General features: G+C 36.7%; 1 protein-coding gene across 5 annotated transcripts in view; it reads right to left on the reverse strand.

The window, feature by feature from the left end:
* CTNNA3 (catenin alpha 3) overlaps positions 1 to 26,420 on the reverse strand; it is a 1,780,789-nt gene that overhangs the window by 1,547,418 nt on the left and 206,951 nt on the right. For all 5 annotated transcript variants that reach the window (XM_021074380.2, XM_084997062.1, XM_021074383.2 and 2 more), the window contains one exon: positions 20,020 to 20,139. In XM_021074380.2, coding sequence (XP_020930039.2) covers positions 20,020 to 20,139 — 120 coding nt within the window. The remainder of the gene's footprint in view (positions 1 to 20,019; positions 20,140 to 26,420) is intronic.

Genomic DNA, 26,420 nt, shown 5'->3' on the forward strand with positions numbered 1-26,420 from the left:
CCTAAACTCAAATATTTTTAATTTTATAAATATAAACAAGATGAAGACAGACATGCATCAAGTATCTGTGATGAAACATTTGGTGGGGCATTCATTCTGCATCAGTGAAAGTACTGAGAAAGGTTTCAATAACTCCCAATATTTAGAGAGAGAGCTTAGCACAAGAGATAAATACCAATATCTAAATTAGAGTGAGGAAAAACTATAATTTCTTCATTAAACAAAAAGTAAAGTTAAAATAAAATGTGTAACTTAAATTCAGAGCACCAAAAAAAGCCCTCAGAATAATCAAAACTATTTCATCCCCTAATCTAAGTAACTCTTAACAACAATCGGCACCACATTTGGAAGACCAACTACAGGTCAGCTGTTGTTGCTGTATGGATGCAGCCACAGATCATTACCTACTTAATTGTGTATATATCTAATAGGCTCATGCAGCTCTTTCGGAACAAAGATTTTATAATGGAATAGATGATAAATACTTAACTCTGGCATAACCAGATGCTATAATAATATGAGCAGTATGTGTATAGAAAATATTAGCATGTATTAACGCTGTACACTACAATAGAGGAAAAAAATTACATTCATAAAAAGTAAGTTAAGACTACAATGTAAATTATAGGTCTATTAAAGCATCTTACTAAAATCCCCTAGGCGATACTTAAAATATTAAGCAAAATATAATTAATTTGGTCAGTGAATACAAGTGTCAGCTGCCCACAGAAGAAAAGCTATTTACATTGTCTTTGAAAATCCAAAGACATCCCATCTAAAACGTGATGTTACTTTGAAGAAAATTAATATTCTTGTAATATGAGATTGATTGATTTTTTTTTTTCATTTGAAGCCAGAATGCTTGGAAGAAAACTTATACATATATAACCTTCTAACTCACTGAACAAAATGTGGAGCAAGCCAGCAATACTGCTCCATCTGCTGGTGATAATTTCCCATCACCAAGATGTATTTTAGCATGTGTTTCTACTGCTGTCATATTTGGAGCATAAGAAATTACATAAAAGCTGATTAGCTTCCTCCTAAATAGCAAACTTGAAACTGTCCAAATATGGTATTTTAGAAAGCAAAAATTGAGTAAGTTTTTAAAAAATAAAGGAAAAGCTGAATTTCTCATTACATATTAAATTAGCCCTCAGGCAATCAGTCCCTTAAAAACAAACAGCTTAACATCTACAAAAGGCTGCATGATTGGTGTGTGCGTGTTTAAAGCTCTGCTGTCAGCAGAACTGTTGGCTTCATCTAAGCAGCTTCAACACTTCCTTTGAATTTTAGCCAATAGCACTCTAGGCATGCTCCCGGAACAACTATTAACACAGAGAGTTGGAGCCTTAATCTTCTTCCTCACAAGGACACAGTCACAGTCATTGTGATGTTTTCTGATTATACACTCAGGTAAAGATGCACAACTTGATACACAAAATTAACAATCATATGCTTGAGATTATCATTTTCATCAGTTGTATAGTTAGTATGTGAACGAGTTTAGTTTTCTTGAACAAATGCTGCTGAGTCAATACCAGCTGGTCCCACAGTTAGTTTGGCCAAGTCACAATGAGCACTGCAGGGTTAAAAAACTACATTCTCTCTCTTCTGCAGCTTCCTGAACCTTAGACCCAGCTGCTCTCATTTCAATCTTTTACTTGTGGCAAAAATGTATCAAGGACAACTTCCACAACTACTGAAATATTTAATCCATAAAAAAATACATATGTACAAACACATGTCCTCTCTTATGACAGTGAAACATGAAAATAAACTATAAAATTTGCAATAAAGAATATTATGGTAAGGGAGTTCCCATCGAAGTGCAGCGGAAACAAATCCAACTAGGAACCATGAGAGTGTGGATTCAATCCCTGGCCTCACTCAGTGGGTTAAAGATCTGGCATTGCTGTGGCTGTGGTGTAAGCCAGCAACTGTAGCTCCTATTGAACCCTAGCCTGGGAACCTCCATATGTCACATGTACAGTCCTAAAAAGCAACAACAACAAAAAAGAATATTATAGTAAGGATAGCAGTATCTTCTATATTCAAACATAGACACAAACCTTACTACTGGATCATAACTCAAATCCAAAATACTTATTAAGTACTTACTATGTTGCAGGGACTGTATTAGGTTCTTGAGACATAACTAGAAAGCACACTCTCTTGCAATTTATTACTTAAAATACCTTGAGGAGTTCCCATCGTGGCTCAACAGAAATAAATCTGACAAGTATCCATGAAGATGCAAGTTCAACTCCTTAAGGATCTGGCGTTGCTGTGAGCTATGGTGTAAGCCAGCAGCTACAGCTCTGATTTGACCTCTAGCCTGGGAATCTCTATATGCCATAGGTGCGGCCCTAAAAAGACAAAAAACTGAAAAAAATAAAATACCTCGATACTGGAAGTGTGGTTCCTGGGCCAGGAGCATTAGCATTATTGCAGAGCTTGTTTGACTCCCCAGTCTCATTCCAAATCTATTGAATCAAAATTTGTATTTTAATAAAATTCCCCTTTTGATTTGTACACGTATTAAAGTGTGGGAAACACTGGTTTAGAGGGCACAGGATCTAGAAATTAAAGAAATTAAATTCATATGCAATAGAAAAGAACAAAATGATGTTTTCTGTATTACTTTTTATCCGTATATTGAAGTGGTTGAACCAGGTGATACATATAATTACAACCTCTTCTAAAATGTTGTAATATTATTGCATTGTCTTTTTACTTTAAAAAAAAAATGGCACTACTGAGTGACTTCCATTTACAGGTTCCTCAATGTCTAATACAATTTATATGTATATAGAGATGTTAAAGGCATCCATAGTTACATTCAAAATACAAACCAGAGATAATGAAGGGTCAATATACAATTGGCTGACTTATGCTAGAAGACTCAGAAAAGAACCTAAGAAAATATCACTTCCGGTTATTTTTCCACCTCTGCCATTAGCAAAGTTTATAGACTTGTGCAAGATATCTAATCTCCTTGGACCTGATTTTTTTCATCTCTAAAATAAAACAATTGAGTTAGATGAATTCTAAAGACTCCTTAGTTTAAGGTTCACTGGTTCTTCTACACCTTCTTTAGTTTTCATCTTAAGCCACCATAGGTCATAATCTTAGCAGTGAAGAGTTATCTGATTCGCTCACAGAGGTCATTTTCAAGCTACAAAATAGACTAGAGAAGATATCATTTTCAGAGTTAACTCTTTATAACTTTAATTATTCATCAATACTAACTTTCACTGATAATCATATGAACTTAAGTATGTCAATACAAGACATGCACAAATAACTGCCACATTGATGCAAACATTAAAGATTTTACCACCTCTAAAGTTCCTATCAGCATTGTAAATATTGAAAACAACTTATAACAAAGCATTAACTACTGCAATAAACATTCCCCACTATAAAGTAGCTATAAGTTCCCCATAAGGCAAAGTATCATACAGCAAATAACCTTGTAAAAAATAATAAATCTTTTCTGGTGCATGAGAATCAGCTGGTTCCTGCTTGATTCAAAGCTTTCTAAGTGCCACCAATAAACTAAACCCTGAAACAACTGGCAGAAATTAAATAACAAAGCTTAGAACTTAAAAGATGTCTCTATAATGTTTTTACTTTACTAATTTAATAGAAATACTTACTTGTCACGACTGTTAACTAAATCCAATGTGGAAATCAAATTTTAGGAGAACAAATACATAATATGCCTCATTCTGATCATTTGTTTTTAAATACAGAGTGAGATTCTTAAATAAAAATCCATAAGATTTTTTAACTTCAGACTGTAACTATAGAAAAAGAAATCATCCTATAAAGATCTGCAGTTTATGAAGAGTGAAAATGGCTGAATGCCTATTGCAATAAGCCAGAAATTAGGAAATGTGAATATTAATTCTGAACGTGCTACTGACTCAGATGACCTTGAATGATGTATCCAACCTTTTTTCCCTCTCTCTCTCTCTCTCCCTCTCTGCATCAGAAAACTGAAGAATAGAGAGAGAGGACAAGATGGCGGAGGAGTAGGGGGACACGCTCGCCCTCTCCCACAAACACAACAAAAAAAGCACATCTACAGAAGAAATGACTCGCACAGAACAGCAACCAATCGCTGGCAGAGGAACCTAAACTCCAATAATGGCAAGAAGTTCGTGACATTATTGGGCAGAACGGGAGAAAAGAGGAGAGTGAGAGAAGGTGAATCCGAGCGGGACGGGCGCTCCCGAAAGGGAACTGCGGAGGAGAAAGAGATCCTGCACCCTGGAAAGTCTCCTACTGGGCGAAAGATCAAATGAACCGGAGGAATCCCCAGATGCAGAGAAGAGTGTAGCAGTAAGTCGGAGTACGGAAAAACGGATCAAGAACCCAACGGACCATCTGAACTACGGGCACAGTCACCAAAAATTGAGATGCCTGGGTGGGGGCTGGGCACCGAATCCTCGGCTCCAGAGGTTAGTCCCCGGGAAAGGGCCGGGGGACGCCTGGGTGGGGGCTGGGCACCGAGACCTCGCCTCTGAAGGTTGGTCCCCGAGAGGGGGCCGGGGGACACCTGGGTGGGGGCTGGGCACCGAGACCTCGCCTCCGAAGGTTAGTCCCCAAGAAAGGGCCGGGGGACGCCTGGGTGGGGGCTGGGCACCGAGACCTCGGCTCCAGAGATTAGTCCCCGGGCTAGGGGGGCGGGGAAGAGCGGAAACTGCTTGGGAGGTCTCTAAACCATTTGACGGGGCAGAGACTGCCTGGGAGACTATAAAACAAAGCTGTCGCAGAGGAAGGGAGCAATACTCTAGGGGCGGGGAAGTGGAAAGCCGCCTCAGAGGGAACCTGGGAGAAGAGCCTGGTCTGCGCCCGTGCTGGGGAGCAGAGAAAAGAAGGGGTGGGTTCCCATAGAATACCCCCCACGCCACAGCAAGCTTACAGGCCCGCTAGCTAGCAGAAAGCTGTGCTTCCCAGTGCATTCCCTCCCCCCACCCCCACCACCCCCTACGCTCTCACGGAACCTGGGGCTGCCTGCCATCCAGGAGGGCTGGCCTCAACAATTGCCTGAAGCCTACCACCGCAGGGGCTCTCCCTGCACAGGCCTGCTTGCCCTTTGGAGGGGCTACACTTCCACAGAGCAGCACCAAACACCACCAGCCCCCTAGAAAAGGCCTGCAGCCCAGAAAAGCTAGAACAAGCCTAGCCAGGCCGTGAATAGATCGACCTAATTCTCCGACGGTTTTTCTGAGACGGGCTCCCCCGGGGAGGAGCCTCTTGGGTCTCCAAGGGCCTTGCTACCCGCCCAAGACCCCAGGGGGTGCTAAGACCTAGTGGACCAGCTGCATAGGACTGCCAGCTCCAGGCAGGACCCCCTGCAGCCCAGAAAAGCTGCAACAAGCCTGGCCAACTTAGGAAAAGATCTCCGACGGTCTTTCTGAGTCGGGCTGCCCTGGGGAGGAGCCTCTTGAGTCTCCAAGGGCCCTGCTACCCGCCCAAGACCCCAAGGGGTGCTGAGACCTAGTGGACCAGCTGCATAGGACTGCCAGCTCCAGGCAGGACCCCCTGCAGCCCAGAAAAGCTGCAACAAGCCTGGCCGAATCGGGAAAAGATCTCAGACGGTCTTTCTGAATCGGGCTGCCCTGGGGAGGAGCCTCTTGAGTCTCCAAGGGCCCTGCTACCTGCCCAAGACGCCAGGGGGTGCTGAGAACCAAGTGAAATCTGCTACCATCGTGGGGTGGACCTCCCAGTCCTGTCTGCCCTCAGGAAGTCCTCCTTTGCTTCAAAGAAACACTGTTAGTTCCATCAACACTCCAGAAAAGCCACACTGCCTCAAAAAAGATTGACCAACGACGACAGCCCTCAGGAAATATTCCACGGCAGTGACAAGGCAAACACTACCCGATAACGGAGAGTACAACTCCCTCAGGAGAAAGAAGACAACAAGCAAGATGAAGAAGCTGAGAAACCACCCCCAGTCAAACCAACAGGAGAACTCACCTAAAACAGTCAACAATGAAACAGATCTCTGCAGTCAGACAGACCTAGAATTCAAAAGAGAAATACTGAAAATACTGAAGGAATTAAGAGAAGATATGAACAGTAATGCAGATACCCTCAGAAAGGAGCTAGAAAATATAAGGAGGAGCCAAGAAAAACTAGAACATTCATTTGCAGAGATGCAAACTGAACTAGGGGCAGTAAAAACCAGAATGAATAATGCAGAAGAACGAATCAGTGATGTGGAAGATAGAATAATGGAAATCACTCAATCTGGTCAACAGACAGAAAACCGAATCAAAAAACTGGAAAGCAATATAAGAGACCTATGGGATAATATAAAGCGGGCCAATCTACGCATAATAGGAATTCCAGAAGGAGTAGAAAAAGATAAGGGAATGGAAAATATATTTGAAGAAATTATCGCTGGAAACTTCCCAAATCTAAAGGATACTGGATTCAAGATACAAGAAGCACAGAGGGCCCCAAACAAACTGAACCCAAACAGACCCACACCAAGACACATCATAATAAAAATGGCAAAAGTTAGTGATAAAGAGAGGATCCTAAAGGCAGCAAGAGAAAAACAGAATGTTACCTACAAGGGAACCCCCGTAAGAATATCAGCTGATTTCTCTACAGAAACACTACAGGCCAGGAGGGAATGGCAAGAGATATTTAAAGTGCTAAAAGGAAAAAATATGCAACCTAGAATACTTTATCCAGCAAGAATATCATTTAAAATAGAAGGGGAAATAAAAATTTTTTCCAACAAACAAAAACTTAAAGAATACAGCAACACAAAACCCAGGTTAAAGGAAATATTGAAAGGGCTTCTCTAAACCAAAAAGAAAGGAAGGAAAGGGAAGAAAAAAGAAAAGAAAAAAAAAAAAAGAAGAAGAAGAAGAGGAAGAACTAGGACTGAGGAAACCGTAATCAGAGAGCAGTCACTCAAATAAGCCAGCATACAGATTTAATCATGAACATGCTTCAAACAAAATAAAATTAAAAAGAAAAAAAATAAAAGAGTCATCAAAACCATAAAATGTGGTCAAGGGATGTTAGGAGGTAAATAATCCTTTTTGTTTGTATGTATGTCTCTCTTCTTAATTTTAATATAATAATGAAGTGTTTGAACTTACAGGACCATCAGGCTAAAACACACAATTATGGGAAGGGGTTAGCATACTTAAAAAACAGGGCAACCACAAGCCAAAACCAAATAATGCATTTGCAAAAAATGAAAAAAAAAAATACACTCAAGCAGATAATAAAAGGAGACCATCCAACCAAAAAAAAAAAAGAAGAAGAATGGAGAACCATAGAATCAACTGGAACACGAGGATCAAATGGCAATAAATAATCATCTATCAATTATCACCTTAAATGTCAATGGACTGAATGCCCCAATCAAAAGACACAGAGTGGCTGAGTGGATAAAAAGGCAAAAACCTTCAATATGCTGCCTACAAGAAACTCACCTTAGGACAAAAGATACATATAGATTGAAAGTGAAAGGCTGGGGAAAAGTATTTCATGCCAATAGACATGACAGAAAAGCAGGAGTTGCAACGCTCATATCAGACAAAATAGACTTTAAAACAAAAGACATAAAGAAAGACAAAGAAGGACACTATTTAATGATTAAGGGATCCATCCAAGGAGAGGATGTTACTATCATCAACATATATGCCCCAAACATAGGAGCACCCAGATACATACAACAAATATTAACAGACATAAAGGGAGATATTGATGAGAATACAATCATAGTAGGAGACCTAAATACCCCCCTCACATCAATGGACAGATCCTCCAGACAGAAAACCAATAAAGCAACAGAGATCCTAAAGGAAACAATAGAAAAGTTAGACTTAATTGATATCTTCAGGACACTACATCCAAAAAAATCAGAATACACATTCTTCTCAAATGCTCATGGAACATTCTCAAGAATCGACCACATATTGGGACACAAAGCGAATCTCAATAAATTTAAGAGCATAGAAATTATCTCAAGTATCTTCTCTGACCACAATGCCATGAAATTAGAAATCAACCATGGGAAAAGCAAAGAGAAAAAACCTACTCCATGGAGACTAAACAACATGCTACTAAAAAACCAATGGGTCAATGAGGAAATCAAGAAGGAAATTAAAAACTACCTTGAAACAAATGATAATGAAGACACAACCTCTCAAAATCTATGGGATGCTGCGAAAACAGTGCTCAGAGGGAAATTTATAGCAATCCAGGCCTTTCTCAAAAAAGAAGAAAGATCCCAAATTGACAACTTAACCCTCCACCTAAATGAATTAGAAAAAGAAGAACAAAAAAGTCCTAAAGTCAGCAGAAGGAAGGAAATTATAAAGATCAAAGAAGAAATCAATAAAATAGAGACTCAAAAAACAATAGAGAAAATTAATAAAACCAAGAGCTGGTTCTTTGAAAAGGTGAACAAAATTGACAAACCCCTGGCCAGACTCACTAAAAAGAGGAGAGAAAGAACCCAAATCACCAAAATTATAAATGAAAAAGGAGAAATCACAACGGATACAGCAGAAATACAAAAAACCATAAGAGAATACTATGAACAACTATATGGCAATAAGTTTGACAATCTGGAAGAAATGGACAATTTTCTAGAATCTTACAGCCTACCAAAACTGAATCAAGCAGAAACAGACCAACTGAACAGACCGATCACTAGAAATGAAATTGAAGAGGTCATAAAATCACTCCCTACAAATAAAAGTCCAGGACCAGATGGCTTCACAGGTGAATTCTATCAAACATATAAAGAGGAATTGGTGCCCATCCTCCTTAAACTCTTTCAAAAGGTTGAAGAAGAAGGAATACTCCCAAAGACCTTCTATGAGGCCACCATCACCCTCATTCCAAAACCAGGCAGAGATACCACCAAAAAAGAAAACTATCGCCCAATATCATTGATGAATATAGATGCAAAAATTCTCAACAAAATCTTAGCCAACCGAATCCAACAACATATCAAAAAAATTATACACCATGACCAGGTTGGGTTCATCCCAGGTTCACAAAGATGGTTCAACATACGCAAATCAATCAACATCATACACCACATTAACAAAAAAAAAGTCAAAAATCATATGATCATCTCAATAGATGCAGAAAAAGCATTTGACAAAGTTCAACATCCATTCATGATCAAGACCCTCGCCAAAGTGGGTATAGAGGGAACATTCCTGAATATAATCAAAGCCATTTATGATAAACCCACAGCAAATATAATCCTCAATGGGGAAAAACTGAAAGCCTTCTCACTCAAATCTGGAACAAGACAGGGATGCCCACTCTCACCACTGCTCTTCAACATCGTTTTGGAAGTCTTAGCCACAGCAATTAGACAAACAAAAGAAATCAAAGGCATCCATATAGGAAGAGAAGAGATCAAAATGTCACTGTATGCAGATGACATGATTCTATACCTAGAAAACCCTAAGGACTCAACCCCAAAACTCCTTGAACTGATTAATAAATTCAGCAAAGTGGCAGGATATAAGATTAACATTCAGAAGTCAGTTGCATTTCTGTATACCAGCAATGAAACATTAGAAAAGGAATACAAAAATACGATACCTTTTAAAATTGTACCACACAAAATCAAATACCTTGGAATACACCTGACCAAAGAGGTAAAGGACCTATATGCCGAGAACTATAAAACCTTAATCAAAGAAATCAAAGAAGATGTAAAGAAATGGAAAGATATTCCATGTTCCTGGATTGGGAAAATCAATATTGTGAAAATGGCCATCCTACCCAAAGCAATCTACAGATTCAATGCAATCCCTATCAAATTACCCATGACATTTTTCACACAACTAGAACAAACAATCCAAACATTTATATGGAACAACAAAAGACCCAGAATCGCCAAAGCAATCCTGAGAAACAAAAACCAAGCAGGAGGCATAACTCTCCCAGACTTCAAGCAATACTACAAAGCCACAGTCATCAAAACAGTGTGGTACTGGTACCAAAACAGACAGACAGACCAATGGAACAGAATAGAGAATCCGGAAATTAACCCTGACACCTATGGTCAATTAATCTTTGACAAGGGAGGCAAGAACATCAAATGGGAAAAAGAAAGTCTATTCAGCAAGCATTGCTGGGAAACCTGGACAGCTGCATGCAAAGCAATGAAACTAGAACACACCCTCACACCATGCACAAAAATAAACTCCAAATGGCTGAAAGACTTAAATATACGACAGGACACCATCAAACTCCTAGAAGAAAACATAGGCAAAACACTCTCTGACATCAACATCATGAATATTTTCTCAGGTCAGTCTCCCAAAGCAATAGAAATTAGAGCAAAAATAAACCCATGGGACCTCATCAAACTGAAAAGCTTTTGCACAGCAAAGGAAACCAAAAAGAAAACAAAAAGACAACTTACAGAATGGGAGAAAATAGTTTCAAATGATGCAACTGATAAGGGCTTAATCTCTAGAATATATAAGCAACTTATACAACTCAACAGCAAAAAAGCCAATCAATCAATGGAAAAATGGGCAAAAGACCTGAATAGACATTTCTCCAAAGAAGATATACAGATGGCCAACAAACACATGAAAAAATGCTCCACATCGCTGATTATAAGAGAAATGCAAATCAAAACTACCATGAGATACCACCTCACACCAGTCAGAATGGCCATCATTAATAAATCCCCAAATAACAAGTGCTGGAGGGGCTGTGGAGAAAAGGAACCCTCCTGCACTGTTGGTGGGAATGGAAACTGATACAGCCACTATGGAGAACAGTTTGGAGATACCTTAGAAATCTATACATAGACCTTCCATATGACCCTGCAATCCCACTCCTGGGCATCTATCCGGACAAAGCTCTACTTAAAAGAGACACATGCACCCGCATGTTCATTGCAGCACTATTCACAATAGCCAGGACATGGAAACAACCCAAATGTCCATCGACAGAGGATTGGATTCGGAAGATGTGGTATATATACACGATGGAATACTACTCAGCCATAAAAAAGGATGACATCATGCCATTTGCAGCAACATGGATGGAACTAGAGAATCTCATACTGAGTGAAATGAGCCAGAAAGACAAAGACAAATACCATATGATATCACTTATAACTGGAATCTAATATCCAGCACAAATGAACATCTCCTCAGAAAAGAAAATCATGGACTTGGAGAAGAGACTTGTGGTTGCCTGATGGGAGGGGGAGGGAGTGGGAGGGATCGGGAGCTTGGGCTTATCAGTCACAACCTAGAATAGATTTACAAGGAGATCCCGCTGAATAGCATTGAGAACTATGTCTAGATACTCATGTTGCAACAGAAGAAATGGTGGGGGAAAAACTGTAATTGTAATGTATACATGTAAGGATAACCTGACCCCCTTGCTGTACAGTGGGATAATAAAAAAATAAAATTAAAAAAATAAATAAATAAAATAAAAAAAAAGAAAAAAAAAGAAAATTAAAAGGAACAAATAAAATTCATTTAAAGAACATAAAAAAAAAGAAAGAAAACTGAAGAATAAATATATTGCCATCTCTTTTATTTTTTCCTGGGAGACAAACAACTGTGTGCAACTGAATAAAAATGGAACTGCATATGCAGTGGACAAAATTAAGCACACGTGGTTTGGTTTGAACTTTGTTGTAGCACACTGCATTATAATCCAACACTTTTAATACCAGTGCAATTTCTAAGTGATGTCTGAAATGCTTTGGGATCTTCAACAAACAGTTTTATAAATGATATTATCATGCTAAGTGAAGTCAGTCAGGCAGTGAGACACCAACATCAAATGCTATCACTTACATGTGGAATCTTAAAAAAAAAAAAGACATAATGAACTTCTTTGCAGAACAGATACTGACTTACAGACTTTGAAAAATTTATGGTTTCCAAATGAGACAGGTTGGGGGGTGGGGGATGCACTGGGGGTTTGGGATGGAAATGCTATAAAATTGCGTTGTGATGATTGTTGTACAACTATAAATGTAATAAAATTCATTGAGTAATTAAATAAATAAATAAAACCTAAAATTTAAGAAAAAAATAATCATTTTACTTGATTGGGCAAATAAACAATATCATCTAAGATAGACATGAATATTTTAATGTAACAGTCTTTGGTTCACTTACTCTTAAAAAGGAATGATTCAATCAGAATTCTTTGAAAAGGGTTGGATTAATTACAGAATAAGGAAGGGAAATATCTTCTTCCAATGAAGCTATCAATATACTTCATCTAACAAAGACAACTGAAGTGAATCTATTGCTTATAGAACAATCAGTCTAGAAATTTAGCACCTCTCTTAACACTCGTTCAGGTCCTAATTACATTTTTCCTTAAACTGCATCTAAATAATCCCAGATACATGTGTACTTTTTTTTTTTTTTTTTTTTTTGTCTTTTTGCCATTTTCTTGGGCCACTCCCGCGACACATGGAGGTTCCCAGGCTAGGGGTCTAATTGGAGCTGTAGCTGCCAGCCTATGCCAGAGCCACAGCAACGCGGGATCCGAGCCACGTCTGCAACCTACACCACAGCTCACAGCAACGCCGGATCGTTAACCCACTGAGCAAGGGCAGGGACCGAACCTGCAACCTCATGGTTCCTAGTCGGATTCATTAACCACAGTGCCACGACGGGAACTCCTCCTGTACTTTATTTTTAAAGTCTTAAGTAAAATATATTTACAACTTCCATTTTAGTGTTAACATATATGGGAAGCTAGTTCTCCCTTACACTGTCCTTACAGATAAAAAACAGCCAGTGCATTGTCATTGTACATCCCCCTATCCTAGATGATCCATAACATTTGTATTATTATAAGTCATTACATGATTAAAGACTATTACTTGGAGTTCCCATCGTGGCTCAGTGGAAACGAATCTGACTAGTATCCACGAGGTTGCAGGTTTGATCCCTGGCCTTGCTCAGTGGGTTAAGCATCCAGCATTGCCATGAACTGTGGTGTAGGTCTCGGACGGGCTCGGATCTGGTGTCGCTGTAGCTGTGGCATAGGCTATAGCTCTGATTCAACCTCTACCCTGGGAACCTCCACATGCCGTGGACACAGCCCTAAAAGACTAAAATAAAATAAAGTACAGGTAGTAAAGTAAAATTAAATTAAATTCAACTAAAATAGACTGTTACTTGAATTCATCTACTCTATGTGCTATAGCACCAAAACAAACCTGATAACTATCTGTTTTGTTTTGCTAGGCACTGATTTCACAGGAACCTTACATTGTAGTTTTATGTCCCTTAGAGTTGTTGTCCAGAGTAAGCCTAAGGTTCTTTTCTACATGGCCAGTTGTTATCCATCCGGAATTTTATTCTTCAGTGCAAGGTATTAACCTATAGTCATTCTTACTAAATAAATTTTATCTGATTTATATTTATTTTTCTTCATTGATAAGGAACTGTGTTAAATTCAGTTCCTATTCTATAAGGAATTTTGTACCCTTCAGGTTTTGGAGTTATCTAAAGGGGTTCATTCGCTAAGCTCAGAAAAAGAAGAAAAAAAAAACAATGCTCATTCCTGAATATCATCACTAAAGAGAGAACAATATTGTGCTGAATGGTACCACCTGGAACTACAATGGAAGTTTAGGCACATAGGATGCAATTATTACATAAGTTGGGGTTTATCCATAACATTGGGTCTAACACCCTACTTCTGTCAGATTGCCATAGCACAATACTCAGGACCTTAATTTCACTGCCCATCAAGAGACACCGCCTCAAAACACGTTAGAATCAAACAGTGTGACTCCCTTCTTAAAAGGTATCAATATTTTTTATGACAGAGATCACCAACCACTATATTGCATATATCCAAAAACATTCCACCTTACATGTTTCTAAGAGTGCAAGACCCTATGTGAGGTACAAATGTATATAAAATAGAAAGCATATCCTTATGGAACTTACCAACCATCTAGGAAGATGACTGATGAGAATAATACAAAAAAACATAATAACAACTTGCACTACCCACATTCCAGACACTATGCTAAGTCCTTTATTTACTGACTCCTTTATGTATTTTAAAGGATTTAAAGCACATACATACTTTATATCGTGTTTTCTCAAAACAGGTTATAAGTTAGGTATTGTTTTCCTAACATTTTCAAAGAAACTGCAGTGCCTAAAGAAGAACAAACAATCTAAGATTTTGCTGACTACAAATCCCACACTGTTTAACTTGTACTATGTGGATCTTCAATGAGTGTATAATCAATCAGATGCTAAACTGTATGATGTGGCTACAAGTTAAAAATGGCAAAGAAGGAAGAGTTTACATTCAGACTCGAGGTCATAGGATAAAGCGTCATGAGGGAGGCTGGACTTCAATTTGGCTTTAAAGAATGATTACAACTTGAAGTAAAGAGAAAAGGACTACAACATGGATGGAACTAGAGAATCTCATACTGAGTGAAATGAGCCAGAAAGACAAAGACAAATACCATATGATATCACTTATAACTAGAATCTAATATCCAGCACAAATGAACATCTCCTCAGAAAAGAAAATCATGGACTTGTGGAGAAAAGACTTGTGGCTGTCTGATGGGAGGGGGAGGGTGTGGGAGGAATGGGGAGCTTGGGCTTATCAGACACAACTTAGAATAGATTTACAAGGAGATCTTGCTGAATAGCATTGAGAACTATGTCTAGATACTCATGTTGCAACAGAACAAAGGGTGGGGGAAAAAAATGTAATTGTAATGTATACATGTAAGGATAACCTGATCCCCTTGCTGTACAGTGGGAAAATTAAAAAAAAAAATTTAATAAAAAATATTTTTAAAAATTATAAAAGAGAAAAGGACTAGATATTCTAAAACCAAGTTTATTTATCACTCTCGTGAAAAGTTCAGAAGGCAAGAAAGGCATGCCATGATCAGGGAGACAAGAGGGAGATCAGGGATTGTGATGTGTTCCAACATGGATGTGTATCTGAAGTACAGGATTTTAATTTTACATATTTTCACATCCATGTAAATGTGACTCAGTCAACATAATGTTCAACTCAATAATATCAACTTTAATTTAAACCAAAGAACTTTAGAAGCCTCTAGAATATGTATACAATGGAATATTATTCAATCATAAAAAAGAATGAAATAATGCCATTTTCAGCTACATGGATGGACCTAGAGATTATCATACTAAGTGAAATAAGTCAAAGACAAATATCATGTGATATCACTTCTTTGTGTAATCCTTAAAAAAATGATACAAATGAACTACTTATGAAACAGAAATAGACTCACAGACAGAGAAAACAAACTTACAGTTACCAAAGGGGAAAGAGGGGACAGGGCAGTGGGGCACTAGAGAGATAAATTCTGAGGTTAACAGAAACACTCTGCTATGTATAAAGTAGGTAAACAACAATTACCTACTTGTTATACAATTGAATATAGCACAGGGAACTATACTCAATATCTCATAATAATCTATAATGAAAAGAATCTGAAAAATTATATATATATACATATCTGAATCACTCTGCTACATGTATACTTGAAACTAACACAACATAGTATAGTAAATTAACTATACTTCAACTTTATAGAAAGAAAAATTATAAAAGATGTTCCTGCAAAGATTCAAAAAAAAAAAAAGAAGCCTCTGGAAAGGGTATATGTCTTATAATATTATTATAAGTATTTAGGATAGAAGAAGATAGGAAGGAATTAGAGTCCAGAATATCAAACGTTATTTTATTCCTAAAAACCAAAGTCCCAAGGAAATCTCTTATTAACAACCTCTCAAATTAATGCATAAACCTGGGATCTAAGTAATAGCCAAAGCTTGCTCTTACCATTCCTATGTATTATCAACCAGGAGGGTAAAAACCAGTCTAAGCAGATAAACTCCACGACTGTATCTCCAGATGTAGTAAAAACTGAAAAAGTCTCCAGATTCTTGAGTTAGTACCACTTTGTCATCTATTTACCTTAGACTGATTTGTCCTAGAAAATCCACCACCTCATCTATCACAGCCTCCTCTCACCTTTTTCAACCAAAGCTATTTTCAACATTAGTCTCTTTGACATTAGGAAAAAGGAGAGATGCTTGTGCCTCAACCTAAAATATAGCCAAAGGAATAGCTGAGGTATAATCACTCACTCTTTTTAAAAGACAAATGGGAAAGAAAGGAAAAGAAAAAAGAAAGAAAAAAAGAAGTAACTAAGCTCACACTTAAGAGAGAAAGCACAATAATCCCACCCCTAGGGGGGAAAAAAAATAGAGCAAACTACTCCAGGAATATATCGAACCCACATCCCCATGGATGCCAGTCGAGTTTACTAAAATGAGGTTTAAAATGACATCGAAAGGGACAGAAAATAAGATCTAGTTAAAGGGTCCAAGAAAATACAGTCAGTTCATTGGACATCCATAATTTACGCTTAAAGTAACATTGATATTTTGTATTTGTTTAAACAAATAGATGGAAAATGAAATATGTTAGCAGAAAACCGAAATAATACATAAGGCAAGGAACAATCTGTCAGCCTTTGGCATCCAGGAAGCCTAAGAGTTAATGACTTTCCGAATTTTAAAACTGCGGTAAAACCTATCCATTTTAATTGCCTATAATCTGAGGCCAAAACTCTTGGCATGCTTCCTTGTTCAGAGTAATAACAACAACAACAGGTATTTACTGAGTATTTGCATGGATCAGATCCTGTGCTGAACACTGCAGAGGATACAGCACTGAAGGTGACAGACAAGGCCCTGTCCTTATGGAGCTTATGTTCTGTCACAAAAAGAAATGATAAATATGGTTGGAACAGGGGACAAAGCACGACTAATTCTCTGGTACAAAGAATCCTGCCTTATAAGGCAGAAGCTTTCTTGCCGAACTGCAGTTTTATAGACCTAAATCTTTTCCAGTTGGATAAACTTACCAGTGTGTGAGTATAGGTTTGGGAGAATTTACCAGGGGTAGGATAGGACATAAAAAACAAATCCCACCAGGTCAGAGAAAGGCTAACATTCTGACTCTTTAGACCCTACCTATCCAGGAAACACAACAATTCCTCTGTGGTTTTAATATAGAAAAACTTTGTTAATATTACAAAGGTCTAGGAAGCTTTGCTATAATTAGAAGCAAAAGGAAAATAAAGTTTGTCTTTTCTCTGCCACCTTCCTCATTCACTAGGTCGTCTTGTGATCCTCTCTTTTTTTTTTTTTTTCTTTTTCCATTTTGAGGTTTTTTTAATTCTTCAAAAATCAATGCTTTAACTTACTAAATGCATATAGTATAAAAACAAATTTAATTTCTCTCACTTCATCCCTCTTATATTATGCCCATAAGACCCTTTCCCTCTTTTTTCACTCTTTGGTCACTGACTTTCTTTCTATTCTACCATCCTTTTTCCGACTACTTCACTCCAACTCCTCTTTCATCTCTTCCAGATAGAAAAAAAAAAAAAATGATCACTAGATATAGGAAAAGATGGAGTCGATACTGCAGGTAAGTCCATTTCATGAGAATTCGTCCTTTCAAGTTTAAAAAATTGCCTTGTGTGAATAAATTTCACTAGAACTGGAGTTACTAGATATAACACTAAGATTGCAAAAAATAAAGTTTTATACATTTTCTTAGCTTTGTCTGAAAATATAATTTCAAAACTCCTTTTGAGTTTTTGTATATATTGGAAAATGTGCATGAGAGAAAGAAAGGGCTAGAGCATTGCCCTGGTCTTCTGCCTCTCATTAGATGCCCATTTTCTTTATTTTTAATTTTTTTTTTTTTTTTTGTCTTTTGTCTTTTGTCTTTTTAGAGCCTCACCCATGGCATATGGAGGTTCCCAGACTAGGGGTCTAATCAGAACCATAGCTCCCGTCCTACACCACAGCCACAGCAACACGGGATCTGAGCTGCATCTGCGACCTACAACACAGCTCATGGCAACACCATATCCTCAACCCACTAAGTAAGGCCAGGGATCGAACCCACATCCCCATGGATGCCAGTCGAGTTTACTAACTGCTGAGCCATGACAGGCTCTCCCAGACGACCATTTTCAAATAAGTCTTTAAGCCCCAGGTCTGGCTGCTTCTAAAATTGCCTTTATATGCCTAGAACCCCTCACTTAACTATCCCCTGACATGGCTCCCTGCAGGGGGATATTGGGGAGAGCTCAGTTCGGAGTCAGACTGATTTCTCTTTGAAGCCCAGCTTCATATCTTACTATCCCAGTGACTTTAAGCAAGTTTACTTAATTGTTTTAACAGTTTTCTCATCTGTAAAATGGTGCTCATAAAACCAACCTTGTTATATTGTTATAAGCATTTAATGATCCAACCCATAAATATACTAATCACACTGGGCATATAGCTGTCACTTAACAAATAGTGTGTGTGTGTATACAAACACACATGCAGTTTACCGGTCTGTCCTCAATGCCGTTCTCCCAGAGTTCTGCCCTTCCACCCTTAAAACATACACATTTTTCCAAATTCACAATCAGCTAATGTAAGAATCTAATCACTGAGAATGCACTAATGAGAAAGCATAAGAAAAGAGGACAGTCACTACTGCCTGCCAACTCAAATGCCCCTCAGTGGTAAAATATGTCTCTTGGAAACAAAATTATATTAAAAACTACATAGGACACAGCAGCGATTCACAGTATGAATTTTAAGGCGCATCATTTGAGAGCTTACTGTAATAGTTCTCAGTAACTGAGACTTTTTCTGTTACATGTGCTAATATCTAGGCCATCACTAATAAAATAAATAAATAAAACAAATGGATATTGTTTCCTTTTTCACATCAAGTACATGCTGAGATATTGCATTTGCCCCAGAATATTCCACAAAACAAATATAACTCCTAGGAAAATAAGAGCATGGGAAGGTTAAATGCCCACGCAAAGTTTGTGATAAAGCAAAGTCTAGAACACAATTCTCTTTTCAAGTCACTAATTCTAGACTATAGCACAGTTGACTTTATGAGGTGTAACTAAATATAGGAAGTACTGCTTACAAATCCCTATTCCAAAAGATCCAAAATGTGTCAATTAGACAATGGCAAAAGAGATACATTCTTTGTGACACCAACAAGAAAGTCTTAAGTAATGGGCTCAGTGCCTGGCGGTGAAGTCAGTCACTAAGTCATTTTTCTAGATTCTGTCCATCATTGAATGCATTCCCAAATTTCATGCAACCTAATTTAAACATCTAACTGGTTGTTCTGATCAGAATATTCAACCAAAGTAAAAGCACGACGATCCTGACACCTAGTGGCTGTGAAGAAACTGGAAAAGACCCAGTTTGGGGAAAGTAGCTAGCTACTATACTATGTCAGCAGCGTGTAAACACAGAGAATTTAATGATTAATGTTATAAAATACTAGTTCTAAACACAATCCCATAAAAGACTATATTGGCTCTGAGTTTATCTTTTGGTCTATGCAAAGATACTAAAAGACTTAGATTTGTAAACAATGTTTTCCTTCAACCTTGCACATTTTTACTAATTTTTACTAATCCTCAGAGATCAAACAAGAAAATTAAAGCTAAACTAAAGAAAACTGTTAGATATATTTATGACTTTCTTCTTTAGTTCTGTATGTATTTCCACATCCGTTTCTTGGTCTTGCGGTGGTTTTTCTCCACAACTATAAAAGACATCTGTTCAAACCATGTAGAAGTTCCCTTTATGCTGCTGAGGCATCCTTAGTCAAAGGGTAGTTGGACCTTCACAAACCAGCAGGAGCTTTCTTTAAGAGAGGTATAAGGGCACACGTGGAAACCCCCAAAGTGCACATTTATAAAGCAAAGACCTGGTCAAATGCTGCAGGAAGCCATATGAACACAGCAGGTCAGCACCACACAGCACAACTGATTTCTGCCCTAACCATTAAAAGATAAGTCTCCCCAGACCCACCTGAACCTCTGACAGGCAGAGAGGCGAGACTACAGTGTACACATACTTCACCAAGGAGAATTCTGACTCCTACCTGCTGACGTTTGAAAGCTAAGTAGTCCAAATTTTCCAGCTCCTTCCCAAGCTTCTGGTAGGTTTTCTGGAGGTCAGATTTGTTGGAAACATTTTTAAGAGAATCAAATGTTCTTTGAAACTGAAATTGAAAACAAAAGTAAATCATTAGGATAGTGGCATATTTTTCTCAAGTTCCTAACCAATAACACAGATAAATATTTGATACTGAGCCTCAGTTTCTCCATTCATAATACAGACATAACAAATGCTAGCTAACTGCCATTCGATTAGATAATTAGGCACAATTATAAAGAATTAAAAACTGTACAATCAAGTTCAATCAACATTATTACATGAATGACAAGACTGTTTAGTCCTCATTCCAACATAAGCGCCTACTGCATTTAATTCTTAACTCTTCATGTTTTAGGATACACTGCTACTTTTAAAGGAAAAAAATGCAACGAATGTATAATTTCAAATCATAATGACACAATGTAAAGGACTTCTCACATCTCAGTTACAGAAACAAATTTATGTAAAGGTAGCCACTTGCCCTTGTGGAAGTATCTGCTTAGCAAACTTTAGCCAGTAAGAACTCTCAGATCTTATATTTTGAAAAGGAAATTAATGTTTTGATGATCAAAGCATATATAGCATGTTCAGCAAACATATATCCATTTCTGCTCTATAACAGACATGAGTTATGAAATCAGTTCTGCTAAATCAGAAGGCTTCTGTTCATTTTTAAGTCAGATACCAGATGAACACAAAGCAGACAAATTACAGTGTGTCAGAGAATACTGTTCTGCTACCAATAATTAAGCAAAAGGAGCCCACAAGAAATTGAATTCTTGGTTTATTTTAGTAAATTAGAACATACTTTAAATGATTAGTGATTGAAAATGTCAAGTAATATCATTTGCAATGCATTTGCATTTGCTCTCTCTTTATGTCATTTATTCCCCATATTCCCACTGTGTGCCATTAGATAGAGTTCCACAGATAGAAACTTCACCATCTTAAACACACCAGAATTCCACTGTGACTATGATGCTACAAGACAGGCTAATAAGATTTTACAAAATATAATTAAGTTTCCAGGGAAATGACTTGACCCTTACTATTTTAATCTCTATGGAATAAGTCATATTACAATGGCATTATACCGAATTAAATCCTCAGTTTCATGAAAGCAACATGTTTATTTCAATCCAAGGTAACAGAGGAAAAAGAGATAGGAAATGATAGTGCTAAGCTTTCACAGCGGAGCAATAAATTAAATTCCACAAATGATCTTTTAGAGACTACCATGCACAAGGCATTATGAATGAAAAACATATTTCCTTCCCTAAAGTAACTTACAGACTTGGGAAAGATACTGACATGTACTGAATACTGTCTCAGTGCCAGGTGCTTCATCCTTTCCAATTTAATCTTCACAAGAAATTCCTATTTCTCTTCCCATGCTACAAGTAAACTGAGACTCAGAAAGTTTGAACTATTTTCTTTTTCAAAAATATATAATTTTAATTCCTAAAAACAGTACAGTCATAATTTTTCTTTTATCTGGCCTTTTGCCCTAATCTGGCTTTGTCCAGGTTCCCTTGGGAATCATAAAACTTCATATTAGGCCAAATGATCTTTTTACCCAGTTTTATTGAGATATAACTAACATATAGCACTGTATACACTAAAGTATGCAGCATAATCATTTGACTTTCATACATCACGATGTGATTATCACAAGTCAAACATCCATCATTTCATATAGATACAAAATTAAAGAAATATTAAAAAAATATTTTCCTTATAACAGGATTTGTACTTTCCACTTTCATATATAACATACAACATTGTTAAACATTTATCATATTGTATATCTCATTTCTAGTACTTATTGGTCTTATAATTGGAAGTTTGTGCCTTTTGACTACTTTTATCCAGTTCTCTCTCTCACCACACCCCACCTCTGGTTATCACAAATCTCATCTCTCTTTCTATGAGTTTGTTTGGTTGTTTCTGAACTATACCTGACCTACAATACTATGTTAGTTCCTGGTATACAACATAGTGATATGATATTTCTATGCATTTCAAAAAGGAACTGGCTTTTACTACGTTTGTCCTCTTTCTATTCTACCATTAACTTGAACACAAGGAAAAATAATAAATAGAGTGCAAAAAAAGAGATAAAAGCAATACGTGGTGAAGTAGAAAAAACCCATTGATACTGAGAGACTCAAGCCATATAGAAGACATGAGGGAATTTGAAGGAGTTTCAGAGCCGTAAAAGGGAACTGATGCTACCCATCAGTTTAAATATAGCCAAAGGCTGCTCATTTCCCCCCTTTGTATCACAGTAAACAAATTTCTTTTAACATAGATTTAATAATCTTTATATTAACTATTTATCATGTTGTATGATCATTTCTGTGCCTTGTCTATTTCTTAGTCCCTTCTCATAGTGTTCAAAACAAACTCATCTCAGATTTTAAGATTCTAAACACTGTAAGTAGTTTTATCTACAAACTATCCTCAGCCATTTTACGAATCAATCTGTTTACATCTAAAGAATTATCTATCCCCTGCATTTTTCTTCCCTAAGAAATATTAGCTCCAAGAAAGACACCAAAACAACTTTGGTGTCTTTCTTGGGGATGGAATTAGGTTTTTCTTTTCTTTTTTTTTTTTTTTTTAAGAGCTGCAGGTGCAGTATATGCAAGTTCCCAGACTCGGGGTTGAATTGGAGCTGCAGCTGCCAGGCTACACCACAGCCACATCAATGCCAGATCTGAACTATGTCTGTGACCTATACCATAGCTCACAGCAATCCTGGATCCTTAACTCAATGAGTGAGGCCAGGGATTGAACCTGCATCCTCATGGATATTAGTCAGGTTTGTTTCCACTGAGCCACAATGGGAACTCCTCTTTCACTTTTGATTTGTATTTTCTGGGTTATTTTCTTGGTACAGTGAGGAATTTGGGGAAAAAATAAAATTAAGAATTGTTGATTTTATAATTAAAAGATAACCATGATGTTGACACAAATTTATTGAAGCAAAAAGATGTCCACTATACTCCATTAAGTGAGATAATAAGTTATAAAATGATATATGTAGCATGATCAATTTTTTATTAATGATATGCACTTCTGGATATAGAGAGATATCAAGAAATGGTCTAGAATGGCATTCACCCAACTGTTTTCATCTACCTTTGGGAGCAAGACATTGAGTACATTTTTCTTTTTGTTTAAGAGGTTTTTTTAAAACCTATATATAGTTATATATAATATGCAAATATAATGTATTTATAAGTGAATGAAATCAAGAATTGTCTTGTGTAACAAATCATATTTTCTTTAAAGAATGAAAGATACTTCAATTATAAAAAAAAAGAAATATTAGCTCTATTTCTTGAGTATTTCTTCACATTTTTTCTGTGAATTTTATGCAACTCCAATTAGGAACTTTAGGGTAAACACATTTGTAAGATTTCAAAATAAAAAACATGAAAACCAATACTTCCAGATAACATGTCCATGGCCAGTGAAGAAAGGGTGAAAATCTATGAACACTTCATCCGCACAAGTTGTTTTCATTAAAGGTCAGAGTTTACATAATGTGGAAGTTTTAGCTTAAACTTTCATTATCAGGACTTATATCCTCCAATTGTTGATACAAAATAGTTCAAAGTATTTGAACTATAATTCATTCATTTAAATATTTTTTTCCACTTACAACAAATAATTCTCAAGAAGAGGTCATACAAAAATCTAATGTTACTTTAATTTAGCTCCATATTGAATACACCCCATTCCCATCTGCTCACACATCCACTTAAAGATGTGAAAGAGTAAAATCAATAATTTTATTTGCAGGTAAAGCTGAAGCATAGATAAAAATAAGACAAAGGTTAAGGTGAGATTTAGATTTTACTTAAAGAGATCTGAGGTTGTCTTAATGTGAACATTTTTTTATACCAGTAGGCTACTGTGCTTGACCATTGAAACAGACCTCTTGAAACTTCCTATGTTAGCTCAGGGCACTGTAATTCCACTGTATTGATGGTTTCTCAAAATAAATGATCTCTCAGTTGAAATTGGGAAAGGAAACACAATTAATCGAAGAGATTTTCATATTCCTGGATTTTACTTGTTCAAAGTTTTGGGTGAGAATTTTAAAGGAACCAAGAATCACAAACTAATTTGTTGAACATTGAATTTATCCTGTGTTAATATTTTAACTCATTGAAAACAAAATTCAAACTTTTTTTAAAAACGCCCAATGAATAAATTTGAACCCAAGACAAATCTAGGTATATTCTAAAACTGTCAGAACTGAATAATAAAATGGTCTCTGAACTGAGAAACAAATCCAAATTCTGTCCTATTTGACTACCTTACCAAATTTCACACAACTGACAAGAATAAGATGCAAACAGTATCTCTAAGCCCAAAAGGTGAGTGTTGTATAAAAGCATTGTAAACACACCAATGGTGTTTTCTCATCAAATTCCTTGATGGTCAGAAATGGAAATAATAGTAATCTGCAAAATAAAACAACAGAGATCATGATTGCTCATCTCCCATTAAAATAAATGAAAATCTGTTTTGCAGAAAAGGGAAGCATGTGCAAGGCAGAAGGGAAAATATCTAGTTTGACTCAGCATTCCCTCTTCCCAAATCCTCCTTTTACTGACAACATATTTTTAAATAAATCTAAGTCAATGTTTTATACAAACTACACATTCAATGAGTTCATGAAAATTATGTAGATTCATGGAGTAATTTGAGAAAGAGGACAAGAAGAAACCAGCTGAAGCAGCAGGAAAAAAAACACAGCCAGGCCTCTGGCAAGTAAAGCTTCCCCAGCTCTCACTCCCAGTGCCTTGGCTTCCTCTTATAGTCAGATCAATAGAATCAAATAATTCTGCAGCTCCAGCAGCCTACTAATTCTTATAATTAAAAAATATTGAGTAACATCACTCCAAAGAACAACCAACGCAACAGTTGTCATTTTGCCTTATTTAATATTTTGTGCATTTGTAAAACTTGCTGGGGGTTATCTGTAACATAAAAAAAAAATTCCATACAGCATTATATATACAAAAGAGTATCCAATAAGTACCTGATTGAAAGCACTGAATTGCCAAGTGTGATCTTAGTGTCCCTGAGATGTCAGTGTGAAATAGTGCCAAAAGATTCTGGAAACTAAAGCAGGAGGAGGAATGATCAAATAATATGTCAATGCCCTATAAATATTAATGTTTAGAGTAAAAAGAAATTGTTTTAAGCATAAGAAATTGCTAGTCCACCTTACTTAAATAGGGCAACTACAGAGCAACTAAAATGAAGTATTATTGAGAAAAAAATTCCTTCATTTTCTGAGCTTAATCCATGGACTTTCACACATATTTTCCATTTACCATTACAGAATGGTAATACCACTTATGAAAAGGAAGTTTACAGCTGAAGCAGAAAATGAACAGACACATATAATCTCAAGCGATTTTTTTTTTTTACTGTAAAGAATGATAACCAAAGTTAAATTAAGAACATAGAACAAAATTGGGCTTGAAATCTAAATTAGAAATAGTCCTATGAAGTTGAAAGAGCATTGGTCTTAAAATCTGGGTTCAACTCCTTGCTATGTCATTTGATAATTTCCATACTCTTTTGGTCGTCACTACAATTCCAATTCTTGATTGTGTTATCCATAAAACAGGAGAAATTGCCCTTGCCTGTCTGCTTTATAAGGCTGCTGTGAAATAAATCCATTTGGGAAAAATGAAAGACATTCATTCAACAAATATTTAACACCAACATGCCAGCCATGCAGGAAATGGAGGAAAACAAAAGAGAAAGAGCTCTTATCATAAAGAAGATATTATCTAGCTTTATAGATTACTGCTTTATAAATTTTAAAATTCCATAAAATTCTAACAGACCACTGTCATTAAATTTATGACCATTCAGTAATGAATGAGGATTGAACAAAAGAGTATTCAATATTTATTGAGCATCTCTAAGCAAGGCACTTTTTAAGAGAAATAGAAAGATACATTTATTTTGAATTTTTCTTCAACATTACTGCAAAATTTATTTTACTTGTTTATTTTCTTCTATTTTATTACAGCAGAGCACTTAACATGAGACATATGGTCCTAAAAATTTTAAGTATACAGTACTCAAAAAAATTGTCTATAGGTACAGTGTTCTACATGAGATCTCTAGATTATTCATCTCACTTAACTGAAACTTTATGCCCACTAATTCTCCACTCCCTTTTCCTTTACCTCCTGGAAATGACCATTCCATTCTTTGATTCTATGATTTTTTAATGTTTTAGATATCTTATAGAAGTGCAGTCATGCAGTATTTACCTTTCTGTGACTGGTTTAGTTTATTTGCCAT

The sequence above is a fragment of the Sus scrofa genome, chromosome 14, assembly GCF_054392235.1.
Source record: "Sus scrofa isolate SSC_HxYL_T2T_F1_AM1 chromosome 14, Sscrofa_HxYL_maternal_Yorkshire_Landrace_v2.0, whole genome shotgun sequence".
Lineage (NCBI taxonomy): Eukaryota > Metazoa > Chordata > Mammalia > Artiodactyla > Suidae > Sus > Sus scrofa.